This window comes from Carya illinoinensis, chromosome 15, assembly GCF_018687715.1.
Source record: "Carya illinoinensis cultivar Pawnee chromosome 15, C.illinoinensisPawnee_v1, whole genome shotgun sequence".
Lineage (NCBI taxonomy): Eukaryota > Viridiplantae > Streptophyta > Magnoliopsida > Fagales > Juglandaceae > Carya > Carya illinoinensis.
In genome coordinates, this window is record NC_056766.1 from 34326824 (window position 1) to 34343310 (window position 16487).

Consider the following 16487-nt stretch of genomic DNA (forward strand, 5'->3'; position numbering starts at 1 on the left):
ATCGCTGGGAGGAAGGGGGGGAAGCCTTAATCCAAATTGAGGGTCAAGGGCAAAGAGAGAGAGAGAGAGAGAGAGAGAGAGAGAGAGAGAGAGATTGGAAAGGACGAAGGGCGAGTTCGAGAGATGAGAGGAGTAAGGGCTTACCAGTACTAGTGATTGAATTGAGGGCGACGATAGCAAGGACTTGGTGGAGGTGGCTGCATTGATGCAGCGACTCAAATGACCCAAAATAGAGAGAGATAGAAGATAAAAGGAAGATGGTGCGAGCAGGAGAAGAGAGGTTGATTGAAAGCAGATTGGCTTGGGGAGAGAGGCGTTGGTCACAGGGAGAGTTAGGGGGGTTGGTGCAGAGGGAGATAAAAGAAAGAGAGGAAGAGAAAGAGTGAGGATGGAAGAGGGAAAGTAGAGTTTAGGGTTTGTGTGTTTGGGACCAAAAGGACGTTGTGTTTTTTTTTGGTGGGGGGGGATGGAGGGCGGGGAACCTCTTTTGTGGGTCGTGGCTGAAACGGCTTAGAATAGGCCAGTGTCATAAGAGGGCAAAACTAATGATAGTAGTTTAAAGTTTATACTTATAAAGTTTAGTCATGATTACAATTGATTATGCAACATTGAATACCTTTATTTATATAGATTTATTCCTAATGATCAAACGGTGACAATTTTTCTTATAATGAAATGACTAGTCCCTCAATAAAGAAGTTCTAAATCAAAAATTGTATTTGTCATCCCCTTCAATCATCATCTCTTTAGGTGGTGTTAAGTAATTGGAGTGTAAAATAAAGAATAATAATTAATTAATTTTTCATGAGTTATATGATATAAGAGTAATACTATATACAGCCGTAAAGTATATAAGTGCCATGAAGTCGTTTTCAAAAAAAGTAGGGTCTACTATTAAAAAATTAATTTTTTTATATGGGTCCATATTTGGTTGAAAAATAAACACCAACGTGTTTACAAGCTTTATCTCTATCTTCATCTTCTCTCACACTCTTCACTCTCCATCTATCATGCTCTTGTTCTCCATTCTTCTAATCTTTCTCTTTTGCTTTAGACATCTTCTCTAGAGAAATGTTGAGCCTATTAACCTAGATAAATTACCTTTACAGAATTCTTAGAATATTCTAGACTATACACTTGTCATTTCTCTATTGGTTCACTTGTAACAAAAATATTCCTGTAAACTCTATAAAAGGGATCACACCCTCAATACAGTGCATGGAATTCCAATCATTCTCAATTGTTTCTTTCTGACATGGTATCAGAGCTGCTTGACTAGCAGTCCTCTGGATCCATGGCCTCCACTCACCAAACCTCCTCTGCCATTTCCTCTTTCTCACATGTCGTTACTACAAAGTTAACAACTGAAATTTTTTTATTATGGAAAGTGCAGATTTCGGCATACCTTAGAGGACAAGATCTCTATGGATATGTCGATGGGTCTCTGCCATGCCCGTCTCAATTCTTACCTACTACCTCTGAAGATCCTTAAAAAAACTCAATCCTGAATTCTTATTTTGGACACGCACGGATCAACTGGTGCTTAGTATACTCTTCTCTGCCTTATCTGACTCCATTCGTAGTCATGTGCTCTTAGCTACAATGGCTTGAGCCTTATGGCTCTCCTTAATGTCTATGTTTACGTCTCAATCTTAGGCAAAAGATTTTCAAATCAGATACCAGTTGACTCATCTTTCTCGTGGAGATCAGACTATCTCTGAAAATTTTGGCAAAGTTAGAAATCTTACCGATCCTCTTGCAGCAACTAGTTTTCCTATTTCTAAAAAAGATCTTGTTACAAACCTTCTAATTGGCTTAGGGCCTACCTATGAAGGCTTTGTGACCTCTATTACCACTCGAGCCGCACCATTAACTTCTCATGAACTTTATCAACTCTTGCTTACCCAAGAAAACAGAATGAGCCACACCTCAAAAATTCTTCATGACCCTTTCGTCAACTTCACTTCATATCGGGATACACGTGGTCGTACTCCCTTTCGTAATGGATGACAAGGTCGTGGTAGAGGTCGCCAAAACTCTCTGGGTGGCAAACAGTTTTCTCAGTCCTCAGGCAACACCTATCAAGCATCTGGTGTCCCTCGACCTACATGTCAAGTATGTCAGAAAATTGGTCACATTGCCCTCCAATGTCATCACAGATTTGACCACTCCTATCAGCTAGACCCACACTAATCTTTTTCAGCAAACTAAACCACTTCCAACAATCCAAAAATGTTCTCAGACTCCACTTGGTACCCTGATTCAGCTGCCACCCACCACATAACCAGCGACTTGAGCAACTTGAATTTGTCATCCGAATCGTACCATGGACCTAAAGCAATCCGTGTTGGAGATGGATCATGCCTTCCAATTCAGAATCTCGGTGAATCTTCTTTTCACTCAAACTCTTCCACTTTCTGTTTATGCAATCTGCTTCATGTACCTAATATCACAAAAAATTTGGTCTCCGTACTCCAATTTTGCATCGATAATAAATGTTTCTTTGAATTTCACTCCACTCATTTCTCTGTGAAGGATACTCAGACCTAGAAAATCCTCCTCATAGGTCGAACGCGTAACGGCCTTTATGTCTTCCCTCCGATTTCATCTTCTTCTCTTCAAGCGTCGCCGTCTGTTGCTCTTGGTGAAAGGACCTTTGCTGCAAATTGGCATAGGCGACTAGGTCACCCTTCGCTGGAGCTAGTTTCTCACATTTTGCATTCCAACTGTTTGTCTTTTATTTCTAACAAAACTCCTTTTAATTGTTCCGAATGTCCCTTGGCTAAATGCCATCAGTTGTCTTTTGCTTCAAGTCAGGCAATTTATACAAGGCCTTTACAATTAGTGAGTATCGACCTTTGGGGCCCAGCTCCTATTAATTCAAGGCTTGGTTTCAAATATTATGCTTCATTTGTGGATCATTTTACTCACTACACATGGTTTTATCCACTTAAACTTAAATCTGATGTTCAACATATTTTCACCATCTTTCTATCTCATGTTGAATGCCTATTCAATGTCAAATTAATTACAATTCAAACGGATGGTGGGGGTGAGTTCAAACCTCTCACAACAATGTGTCAAAAACTTGGGATTTCTCATTGATTCTCTTGCCCCCATATACATCAACAAAATGGTATAGTTGAAATAAAGTATCGACACATTTTCGAAACTGGGCTTGCCTTGCTAGCCCATGCTTCTCTTCCTAAATCATTTTGGGCTGATGCCTTTGAGACAGCCGTTCATTTAATCAATCTTCTGCGCACAAAAATCCTTAACAACAAATCTCCCCACTCAATTGCCTTCAATCATGACCCCAATTACAATTTCCTCAAAGTTTTTGGCTGCAAATGTTTTCCCAATCTCAGACCATATAATAAAAATAAACTTCTTTTCAGATCCACTCCATATGTGTTCTTGGGTTATAGTCCACATCACAAAGGATATAAGTGTTTGGACCTTAAATCCAACAAATCATATATCTCATGAGATGTGCTGTTTCATGAGGATCAATTTCCCTTTTCGGAGCCCATCAATTCTACTCTAATGGCCCAACCTTTATCCTCAGTCCACTTACCCTTATTCCCTCAATCTATTTTTGGTCCGGGCCCTAGCACTCATCCACGATCATCAACTACTACCTTACCCACCAACATCCCACCTGGCCCACTAATCCCTATTAACTCAACTAGCCCATTACCTTCTTCTTCCTTACCCGATCCTTCCCATCAACCTAACCCTAATCCTTCAAACATCTTGTCTTCTCCTACGCCACTACCTCCAAACTCTTCCAATTCTCTCAATGCTCTCTTCTACTCTTCCAATATTTCCTCAGCGCCCGATATTTCCTCAACTCCCAATATTCTCTCATTTCCCAATCTTCTCGAGATTTCCTCATCTCCCAATCTTCCCAATGCTTCTTCCTCTGTCATCCTTGTTAATGCTTCTCCTCTTCAACCACCACGGTCCCCCATCATGACTCGCAGCAAAACAAATTCCTCTCGTCTTCGTGTTCCAACAGATGGCACTATCTTTTATCCATCATGGCATTGCCTTCTCTCCATGGCTACGGTACCAGATGATCCTTCGAGCTTCTCAGTTGCATCTAAATTTTCAGAGTGGCAAGATGCAATGACTCAAGAGCATACTGCGCTTCTTCACAACAAAACCTGGAGTTTCTTACCTTCTAATGCCTCATATAATGTTCTTGGCTGTCGTTGGGTGCTTAAAACCAAATTTAATTTTGAGAGCACATTTGAACGTAGAAAGGCCAGGTTGGTAGCTAAAGGCTATCACCAACAACCTAGCCTTGATTACCATGATACTTTTAGTCCGATAGTAAAACCGACTACGATTCATTTGGTTCTCTCTATTGTTGTAACCTGTGGATGGCCTCTGCGCCAATTGGATATACAGAATACTTTTTTACATGGAACCTTGTCTGATACAGTTTACATGCGACAGCCTCAGGGCTTTATTGATAAACATTTCCCACATCAGGTGTGTAAGCTTCATAAAGCCATTTATGGTCTGAAGCAAGCACCGAGGGCCTGGTTTTCACAATTAAGTTCATGGTTAATTGGTTATGGGTTCTCTGCTCCTCAATTTGATCCATCTCTGTTCATCTTGAATCATGGTGATTTACACATGTTCTTATTAATTTATGTCGATGATATTGTTCTGACCTCTTCAAAACCGAGTGCCATTGATACTTTTATCATTGATCTAGGTCATGCTTTTCCTGTTAAAGACCTTGGAAAACTTTCCTATTTCCTTGGTCTTGAGATTGACTACTCTGCTTCGGGCCTTTTCCTTTCCCAATTGAAATACATTAAAAATTTACTTGTCAGAAGCAACATGTCAAATGCCAAGCCCATCACATCTCTTATGTCAGTTTGATACTCACTCGTTTGATGATAATACTTTGTTTAGAAGTATAGTTGGTGCTTTACAATATCTGTCTTTTACTAGACCAGATATATCCTTCTCTGTAAACAAAGTATGTCAATTCATGCATTCTCCAAAACAGTCCCACTGGTCTGCTGTTAAGAGAATTCTGAGGTACATTAAGGCAACAATTAATTATCATTTGATGTTCAAATTTTCCTCATCCTTCACTCTTCAAGCATATTCAGATGCTGACTAGGCAGGTTGCTCAGATGACAAAAGATCCACTTCAGGTTCCTGTGTTTTCTTGGGAACTCATCTTATTTCCTAGAGCTCCAAGAAACAAAAGATAGTTGCAAGTTCAAGTACAGAAGCAGAGTACAAATCACTTGCATCCACTACTGCCGAATTAATTTGGTTGCAAAAACTTTTTCAGGAATTGGGCTTGTTCCTTCCTAAATCTCCTATTTTGTGGTGTGATAACATTGGAGCAACATACTTATCAGCAAATCCTATCTATCACTCCAAGACCAAACATATGGATATTGATTATCACTTGTTTGTGATCAAGGTTGCTACCAAGAGTCTAACAGCTGCCTTTTGTAGTTCTAAAGATCAGCTAGCTGATGTGCTGACAAAGCCCCTGGTTTCTGATACATTTTTTAAGCTTAGAACGAGTCTCACTGTTGTTGAAACCCCATTGGACTCGAGGGGACGTATTAACCTAGATAAATTACCTTTATAGAATTCTTAGAATATTCTAGACTATACACTTATCATTTCTCTATTGGTTCACTTGTAACAGAAATATTCCTATAAACTCTATAAAAGGGAACACACCCTCAATACAGTGCATGGAATTCCAATCATTCTCAATTGTTTTTTCTGACAGAGCCATATTTATTTGTTGACCATGGTGTGAACCACGAAAGAGACGAATGACTATATCGATGTGACCGGAAGTGATCACAACGCGACCTGCAATAGAAATAACTAGAAATATTTATACACAACTGGAGGAGCTTAGTTTAGATTCTAGCTCGCCGGCCAACTCGACAGTCAAATAAGCTGGCAAGTTTCTTCTTCACAAACTTTATGATATAGTTGAGTTGGAAATAGTGTTTGTTATCCGCCTTGAGCTCTTTCTTGACCTCCTCGAACCGAGCATCAGTTTTGTCCATCTTGCCATGAGCGCACGCGAAATCTAACTAGAGATTCTGGTTGGGTTCCTCTGCTTGTGCTGCCAAACTGGCATACTCGCTGCAATGCTTCTTCGTCTCCTCCAATTCTTTCTCCAATTGATAACGCCGATCTTGCTTAGTGTCACTTTCCTTTTCCAAAATGTTAGCTTCGTAGTGACACCGCATCACTTCCTCTTGGGATTTCTCCAACTCTTGATTGAGGTTACATTGTCCTGCAAAGCGAATATTTCATCTCTCTTATAGGAGAGTAGGCGTGCTACATACACCCGTTGGGGTAGGGGGCTCAATTCCCGCATCCCGCCCCTAGTTACTCCCCCCCCCCCCCCCCCCCCAAACCCGGGATCGGGCCCTAGACACCTGGACCAAGACCCCCATCCGAATCTAACTTGGGGAGTGTAATATTCTTGGTTGTTATTGGAGGACTATAATATTCTTTTGTCTATAGCTAGTTTCAAGACTTGTAGCTTATGGATATTAGCTTGATGATATAATTTAATTTCTAGTACTCTAATTAGCTTCATTTATGAATACCTTTTTATTTCAGCTGCACTATATTTGTACACATGTGAGCACACGTAGTATTCTTCACATTGTGCATGGGTGTATGACCCATGTAGCCAATATCTTGACATTGTGGCTGCCGCCAAATCACAAGCTAGCGGAGCCTGGAGGCGCCACAACCATGGATGTCCACCACCAAGTACTGAGGAGAGAGGGTTATCCGACCATAGTAGCATGCATGGGGCCTCCTTGACCCGAAAATGCATTATTTGGACTAATTAATATGTCTTGTCTAAGAATATGCCAACAAATTATTTCACATTAATGAATCAAGATGGCATTTATTACAGTATTACATGAGATTGAATTAAGTAGTACTGATTACAAATAAACTACAGTGCAATAGAGAGATATAAGGTCTAGCCATCAACCACAGTGCAATCCTTAGCACCCGTTCTGGTAATTTCATACGCTCTTGAAGCCTTCTCCGGCAGCGGTCAACAAGGATGTCAATATGGCTAGTCATAGTGTGGGAACTGCCCATGATAGTGAGCCATGAAACTATGTTCGAAGCCGATAAGTGGCACATTATTCTTCCACTGCTCATGAAACTCTTCCAAGACCTTCAGGATCGTTCTCCCACCATCATGGAGCAACACTTTTGACTGGTTATAGGTCAACATAAACCGTCCATCAGACCTAGACTCGAAATGTCGCAAAAAGTGCGCGTCTTCCTTTCATTCACCAACGATTTTCGATAAATGCCGGACCTCCTCCCTTATTTTGGGGTCTAGAATGCAACACACCTCTATGGAAATGTTTGTGGCCTTTATGCACGAATCATTAGCCACAACAGTTGCTTTCGTAACAAATTCTTTGATCCATTCTTCGTTTTTGCTTCCATAGTAGAAAGTGTACTTGCTTGTCTGATATATTTTTTTAACAATATCAATGCGTCAAAGCTCAGATTTTACTTTGAATGCACATTGCGAATTAATTTTTTTTTTTTTTTTAATGCATGAAATGCACAAGCACAAAGCTTGAAAACTATACCGCGTTCGGTCCTATTCCATAATCGGGGAACATTTGATCTTTCTGGTGACGAGACCAAGGAATATGCGGCATTTTATCTCGGGGATGGAAGAAAGCGAAGGCATTCATTCCCAATAGCTGGATCATGGTAAATGCATTTTGGTCTTCCTGCATCTGTTGCGATATTGACTTCTGTCAAATATATATGATGAAGGAAACAATTTTCTGGCAGAATTTATCCAAAAAAAATAAAAAATAAAAACAAAGGCTAGCTGTACTGCCCATGATGCAATATTACAGTCCGAAATCCTCCAAGTGTTGCCATAATACATGCATATATATATGCACAATCATTGAGGTAAGCCCTGGGCGAAACGGCCTCCCAAGCTTATTATACAAGGATCCGAAATCCTTTAACCTAGTTTGGAGTTTCGTCTCTAGATATATTGAAAGAGTCAATATATTTCAATTCTCTCCATAAAATATATATTTTATACTGAAAAAAAAGAGTCTCTCAAACGCAATTTAAAAACGAAACAAGGGATTGAATTGGCCAAAATTGATCTTAATCAATTGATTGAATCACTTTTATAAGCAATTAAAAAAATAGAGATGATATTTACAGTCATAAATTATGCAAATATCACGTATTCCATAATCGGGGAACATTTGATCTTTCTGGTGACGAGACCAAGGATTATGCGGCTTTTTATCTCGGGGATGGAAGAAAGCGAAGGCGTTCATTCCCCATAGCTGAATCATGGGCAATGCATTTTGGTCTTCCTGCATCTGTTGCGATATTGACTTTTGTCAAATATATATGATGAAGGAAACAATTTTCTGACAGTATTTATCAAAAAATAAATAAAAAATACAAAGGCTAGCTGTACTGCGCATGATGCAATATAGTCCGAAATCCTTCACGTGTTGCCATAATACATGCATATATGCACAATCATTGAGGTGAGCCCTGGGCTAAACGGCCTCCCAAGCTTTTATTATATAACGATCCGAAATCCTCAATCCTAGTTTGGAGTTTCGTCTCTATATATATTGAAAAAGTCCATATATTTCAATTCTCTCCATAAAATATACATTTTTATACCGAAAGAAAAAAAGAAAATCTCTCAAATACAATTTAAAAACGAAACAAAGGATTGAATCGGAAAAAAATTGATCTTAATCAATTGATTGAATCACTTCTGTAAGCAATTAAAAAAATAGAGAAGATTTTTACAATCATAAATTGTGCAAGTGTCGCGTACTCATTTTAAAAAAAATAAATAAATATGAAACATATATGAAAAAAATTAATTTTTTAATAATAGATCTTACTTTTTTTAAAAGGAATGTGCCGTGCTTACCTAACTTATGACTGTATCTAATATTACTCTTAAAAAATTACCATAAAATCGATATCCTTTAAAAGCTAATTTATCAAAAGAATACCATAAAATCGATATCCTTTAAAAGCTAACCAGTTTGTTCGGATAAGCTTCGGTAAGACTAGAACGCAGATTATCGTCAGCGAGAATCAGCCCCCTGAAAGCTTTCACGATTTCAACGTAATTAATTACTATATTTTACTGTTTCTGATAAAACGACCACCTTATCCTGGAATATTAATTGCCAACGTAATTAATTACTATATTTTACTAAAGTGATCAACGTAATTATCATAATCCAGCTGATTCGTCCCACAAACATTGGGAAGGGAAGGGGAAAAACTCAAAAGAGAAGCTGTTCAAATGCATGGTATCGTGCAATCTGATTATCTTGGCGTCAAAATCATATGCAATTAATTATTGAAATAATTACCATATTTGTGAAAAGTTGCTGCTTGATTGTACACAAAAGGGGAATGAAGACGTTAGCTTTGGACAGCTTTTCCTCCAGCTTTTGAAGATATTCCTGTGACACAGTCATGATATTTAAGATATATATATCATAGGATCGAAGAAATTGGAAAACAAAAAACTAACATATATACCAGCAAAGCAGTGTCAACCATATGGGCTGCATGCTCAAGAATGTTTTCCACGGCAACCAAAAGATCATCACAGCTGGGATCAAAACTTTGGTGATCAGCTGTACTATGAAAAGTGGTTGTTGAATAAGGTTGCTGCGCTGTAGATAGCAGCATGAGCTCTTTGCTAGCCCTAGCATTGGTTATTAGAAAGCGAGGAACCTTTGAGGAAGAACAGGTAATAATTTGGCGTTTGTTTGTTGGGCAATAGCGTGACTTATTTATGATAAACATCGGAAACGGAGAATGGTGAGAAGTACTGGTAGAGAGTACTTGGTGAGTGTATGCTTTCGAATTAACTAGCATCATCTTGTTGGTGGCGATAGAAATCTGAAAGGTTTGGGGGAAGAATTTTTCGGAAAAGTAATTGGCTTATAATGCATGTACGTTGTGCAATATATATATCATGGCTTCGCTTTTTATAGATACTTATAAGGTCACCAGAAAAGAGATCGAACAAGACAACAAAGGCCTCTTATCCCTCTCTTTTCTAGAACTCATGAACAAGACAACCGGCCAGTTATTAACTTGTTACGATTTAAATTATCATTTCTAGTCAAAATGAGTACATTAATTCTTGTACAAATAACTCGCCACAAATAATTATTTTTATCTATTCTGAAAAAAAAAAACATAACATTTGAAGTACAGATCAACCCACTGAAGAAAAGAAAAATTAAAATTAAAATATAGTCTTATTAAAGTTGTGGTAGCTAGGTATTTTACCAAAATGAAGCTACACTTTCACGTTAGCATATTTAATTTGAGTTTGAAATTAATAGTGATTAGGATTTCTATATTAAATTCCATGTGATCATAGATTATTGAGGAATTTATAAGAAATCTTATTTTTTATGGAATACTATATATTGTCTCTACGATTCATGCAGTTGAGGTAGATTATAATAGACTACACCGGAGTCTTTATTTAAGCGTAGATCTGTTTTTATATATTATATAATAGTATTTTATTGACTTTTCAAGTCTTTGTTTAGGAGTAGATTTGTATATGTCTTTGATTGGGAGTAGCTAGATTTGTATATATATGTCTTTTTTTAGGAGTAGCTTTAGCTAGATTTGTACAAGTCTTTGTTCAACAAAGGCCAACTCACAAGATCTATTTGAATATTTAATATTTCAAAAACATGAAATAAAAGACCAAGAAATTAACTCCATCGTCAACGTTGATGATGTCAATACAATGACCTCCTACCTCTTTCGTGGTGCCATCGGAGGTCATAATTTGCAACACATCTACTCTTGAACAAATACTAGTTACAAAGTTAATAGAAAGACTTTGTTTATTAGTTCACATGCAATGCCAACGCAATTTTTAATAGAAACGGATCCTTTTCATGTGGGTTTATATGCAAAGTCCTCATTCAATATCCTAGCATGTTTGAAACATGCTTTGATCTTTTGCTAAACATTTGATTTCTATCTGTCAGGTTTTTATATTTTACGAATACAACAAATTATTGGTTGGTAGTTACATGTGAAACTTTCGAGTGTCAACGTGCATGCATGTGCATGCGTTTGGCGTTAAATTACAAGTGAACAAATAAACAAAGACTTAGTTATGTATTTATAACTTTATAATCAAGATCTACACATTTTTGACCAGGTATCGTCCTTCTTTGTACGTCTTAAAGTAGATAGATATATATGCTTGGTTTCCAAAAAGATTTTATAAAGTACATCTTATAAACTCATGTTAACTAAATATGTAACGACGTTTTTTCATCACGAAGAATATATGTCTAAATTTATCAAATTAATTAAGTCATTATATGAATTTGTAAATTTCTTTTTAAGTACTTAATTAATGCTTATCGAACTTTATATTTTGCAAACCAAATTATATTTAGTATATATTTAGGATTGTGTGCGGTCGGAAATATAACTTATAGGTTTATGGCTTATAACTTATAATTTTAGTAATAATTAGTTCTATTATTAAAAAGTTATTTCTTATTTGATAATCATATGTTTAAAACATTTTCAAACATGTCAATTACGTTTGTTTGAAAATAAATTAAAAAAGAAGAAGTGTTTTTTGAGGTAAAATTGAAGATCATCTAATTTTTTAAAGATTATTACTATATTCTTAAAAGTTTGAAAGTTGTAAGTATCTAAAAGTTGTATGTGCATTTTCTTTCATTGACAGTTTTTTTACAATTTGTAATTTTGTACTACATTCCAGATTATCTGAAAAAGTACATTTGAGAAAAAACATCAAATGTTATCATTTTACTCAAAAGTAATTTTTAGTTAATTTGAAATTAAAAAATATTTTAACATATAATTAATACCCAAACAATCTAATTTTTCTATTAAAGAGTTTTTAAGACTATCTAAACACTTTTTAAGACTCATGATGCAATCCTAAATAGATCCTTAGAAAAATAGTTGATTTATGAAGAGATCCTTATAATATATTAAATTATAAAACACTTTTTTTTTTAAAATAGACGTACCATCTAACAAGACATGATATGGATTAACGTGGTGAGCGAGAAGTTGTTTCTCTATATATAGCCCGTTACTCTAATATTGTTGAAGAGTCGCACATTAATTAAAAGATGTGCATGCATTTCATTTCTAAAGTCTGGAAAGCACTTTAATTTGTGCTTTATGATCTGAGTGCATGCGCATTAAGCTTGGATTTCTGTTATACCAGGTTCAGGTTGTCTCTTCCTCTCATTCTAAGATTTATTTTATTCAATTCTTTGTTTCTTTTATATACATCGATCCATGTTCTAGCTGGCTAGCTCCTCTGATATTCATGATCTATATAGTGATGATATATCTTGTGTTTGTCAACAGGTAGTTAATTCAGAATAGCAACTCGATATATAGATGGCAGGAGAAATATCAGCAAGTTTTGATGATCATCAACAAGATGCAAATGCTTCATTCACAAAAAATCATGAACATGGAGGTAAAAAATTGTCTGAAGAAATAACAGGTATGTTAGAAAGCTTAAAGCCATTCCCAGAATCACCTGGACATTGTATCTACAAGGTTTCAGATCCCATTCGCCAATCGTACGAACAAGCTTATACTCCTCAGGTAATATCAATTGGGCCATTTCATCGTAATAACCCAAAATTGCAGTCCATGGAAGAATTTAAATTGAGATATCTCAAGAGTTTCAGAGACCGAGCCAAAATAAAGTTGGAAGATTTAGTAAGCACTATAAAAGGTACAGAAGAAAGTGTTCGGGAATGTTATTCAGAGACTATAACACTTGGCAGTGATGATTTTGTGAAAATGATCCTGGTTGATGCCAGCTTCATTATCGAGTTTTTCTTGAAAAACTGGTCGAAAATCTGGAGCAAGTACGACCGTAGAATATTAACTTCGTGGCTGAGTAGTAAGGTGCAGTTGGACTTGATATTACTTGAAAATCAGCTTCCTTTCTCTATTATTGAGAAAATATATGACACTGCATTTCCATCTCCCTCAATATACCCCCCCTTCATTGACCTTAGCTTTTCGCAGTTTGACTATTTTAACGTTCAAGGATACAAGCCTCGTAATTTTTGTCGTCGGGAATAATAGTATTGCACTTCACTGACTTGCTTAGAAACTTTTGCTTGCCTCCTTGCGAAAGGCGACCGAAAAGAAGTTCTGAAGTAACCATAAAGGAAATGTACAGTGCAACCCAGCTGGCTGAGGTAGGATTGAAGTTTAAGAAGATCACGAGCAATTCAAGCTATATTTGCTCACCACTTGAACTAAAATATGCAGACGGAGTGCTGGAAATCCCATGCTTTCAGTTAGACATTACCACGGAGATTTATGCACGAAACCTCGTCGCCTTGGAGGAATGCCACTTTCCGGAAGATGCATATATTACTGATTACTATATCCTGTTAAGTTTCCTTATCAAAACAGGTGAAGACATGGATTTACTTGTAAGGGAGCAGATCATCGCTAATTGGCTAGATGGCGTCGTGGCAACTTCCATGATCAACAAGCTGTCTGAAAAGAGTTTCTATTCACAAATGAACTCTCATTATCAAAAGATGGCTCAAAATTTGAACGGATTCTATGCTAATCAATCAAAGCTCACATGGAGACGTGCTTTATTTAGCTCGCCTTTGATCGGTGCTTCTGCCATATCCGCTTTTCTTTTGTTGTTGTTCACTTTCGTGCAATCTCTATGCTCTCTCCTATCGCTCAAGTATTTCTAAGATTAAAGCTTGTTTATTTAAAGCTTGCCTCTCGGTTACTCGCGTACCATCCCTCATGGAGATAAGATATTGTACGTACCCAATATCCTTTCCAAATAAATTAACGCACACACTTTTGTCTGTAATCTCGTACATTCATGATGATTATTAATTACAGTTTACAGTTCGCGAACTAAATTAAATTAAATGCGTTCGGCCAGCAATGCCCGCCGCCGAAGACTTTTTAGCCGAAATTTGGAGAGAACGCGTTAAAATTAATCTTTATTTCTGCATCTGGCTGACGTGTATTTTGAGGAACAAATTTGACTTCGATGCAGTCCTATTCTTAAGAGATTTATTATGCATAATTAAAATTACGTATTAATATTAATTTATTTATATTTAAAATTTAAATTAATATTATTTTTAATATAATTTATTTTTTAACTAATCATATTAAATTGAATATACATATTAATAAATAATTATACTTACAATTAAATTTTTTATACTCTTAAATGGGTACTGCTAAGTTCACCATAAGGTGATCTCAAGACTTTCTATCGTGAAGTATTATTATATGGAAAATGTTTTTTTTTTTTTTTTGTGTGCATTTTTTAAAATTATTTAAAAAAAAATTCACAAATTCAAAAACACTACCTTAACAATTAAGACTAAAAAACAGAGAATCGGAGGGATTCATGCTACGTACTGTAATTTCTTCTCTGCTTCTTTTAAATGTTTTTTTTTTTTTCCCTACAATGTGATACTAGTTGTTTTATCTTTTCCTAAACTATTTTACAACTTAATTTTCAACGGTTATTTATATTTTTATCATCATTTAAAGATGGTTTTATCATTAATAGAAAATTATAGATGTTGAAAACATTATCGTTTATGAGAAATAAATAATTTAAAGTTTTCAAAAAATAATAGTTAGAGATGAATAGTTGAAAACGTCATGAAGAAGGCAAATAACTCTTGTTTAAAAAAAAAATCAAAAGAAAATATTAAGCATGTTAAAATAATAACAAATAAAGATTTTTATTTTTTTTAATATAGAAAAGCCAATATAATGTTGTGCCTCTGGCCTGTCCGAAAATCACACAAAAAATTTTTAAAGTGGTTCAGCAAATTGCTTACGTCCACTGGAGCCTCTTTTATAGAATTTGTACGAGATTTACAAAATACTCTACAAAATTCTATTTCTCTCTCTCACGTCCCTCTTCCTCTCTTCACCCACTGCTTTCTATCACTAGCAGAGCTCTCCTTTTATAGGAGAGCAATGGGGGAACACACACCCACTCCCCTTGACCAGAAGAGCCTCTGGAGGTGAGTGGGTGGGTGGATGGTTGGTGAGAATGGGGTGGGTGGCTGCAAACCCAAACCCATTTCATACTTGGGGGGTTTATTCAACAATCACCCCCTCCACCCAAGTGTGCCATACCAGGATGCTTACAAACTGATTCATTCTTCAAATGAATGCACCACATTCTTTGACATGAGAGACTTCCGTTGTTGAATGCGCTCCAATGCACCCGAGGGTGCTCAGTAGTGTTCAATACTGATCAAGTCCAAACAGTGTTGGAACTTGATCCCTGTGACGATCTTCGTCAACATATCTGCTGGATTATCTTCAGTGCCAATCTTCTGAAATTTGATGTCATCTTCTTCTAATATTTCACGTACAAAGTGAAATCTGACATCTATATGTTTTGTTCGAGAGTGATATACTTGATTCTTGGCCAAATGAATTGCACTCTGACTGTCACAGTAAACGGTAACCTCTTGCTGCTCAAAGCCCAAATCTATTACCAATCCCTGTAACCAAATAGCTTCTTTCACGGCTTCTGTTACAGCCATGTATTTAGCCTCAGTTGATGATAGTGCAATTGTTGACTGCAAAGTTGATCGCCAACTAACTGGTCCTCCAGCCATAGTGAATACATAACCAGTTGTCGATCGACGTTTATCAAGATCACCTGCATAGTCTGAGTCAACATATCCAGTTACTAGACTATCTTCACTCTTCTCGAACCTCAAACCAACATCTACGGTCCCCGCAATATACCATAGAATCCACTTAGCCGCATGCCAATGAACCTTTCTAGGATTATGCATATAGCGACTAACTAAGCTAACGGCCTGGGAGATATCAAGTCTTGTACACACCATGGCATACATTAAGCTTCCAACAACACTTGCATATGGGACATTCCTCATGTAGTCCCGCTCTTCATCGGTTTTAGGAGACTGCAATGCACTGAGCTTGAAATATAGGGCCATAGGAGTACTCACCGGCTTCGTCTTCGAGTCGATGTTGAATCGTTGCAGTATTCTCTTCAGATACTGTTTCTGAGTAAGGTGAACTGTACCTTTCACCCTATCTCTGCTAATCTCCATCCCCAGTATTCTTCGTGCTTCTCCCAGATCTTTCATTTCAAACTCATTACTTAACTGAGTTTTTAAGCGATCTATCTCCCCCTTGCTTTTACATGCAATTAACATATCATCTACATATAAAAGCAAATAAATGAAAGATCCATTTGAAAGTTTTCTGAAATATACACAATGATCGTATTGGCAATGAGTGTATTTTAGATCCAACATAAAGCGGTCGAAACCCTTGTACCATTACCGAGGTGACTGCTTCAAGCCATA

At 36.8% G+C, this 16487-nt stretch overlaps 2 protein-coding genes across 2 annotated transcripts; both read left to right on the forward strand.

The window, feature by feature from the left end:
- The first annotated feature begins 12507 nt into the window (after positions 1 to 12507).
- Positions 12508 to 13209, forward strand: LOC122296854 (UPF0481 protein At3g47200-like). The gene has a single exon (XM_043106651.1). The coding sequence runs from the start codon at positions 12508 to 12510 to the stop codon at positions 13207 to 13209; it is 702 nt and encodes a 233-aa protein (XP_042962585.1).
- Positions 13210 to 13301: 92 nt separating this feature from the next.
- LOC122296855 (putative UPF0481 protein At3g02645) lies at positions 13302 to 13847 on the forward strand. Its single transcript, XM_043106652.1, has one exon. The coding sequence runs from the start codon at positions 13302 to 13304 to the stop codon at positions 13845 to 13847; it is 546 nt and encodes a 181-aa protein (XP_042962586.1).
- Positions 13848 to 16487: the final 2640 nt, after the last annotated feature.

Coding starts and splice junctions, on each gene's coding strand:
- LOC122296854 (XM_043106651.1), top strand. CDS start 12,508: ATGGCAGGAGAAATATCAGCAAGTTTTGATGATCATCAACAAGATGCA.
- LOC122296855 (XM_043106652.1), top strand. CDS start 13,302: ATGTACAGTGCAACCCAGCTGGCTGAGGTAGGATTGAAGTTTAAGAAG.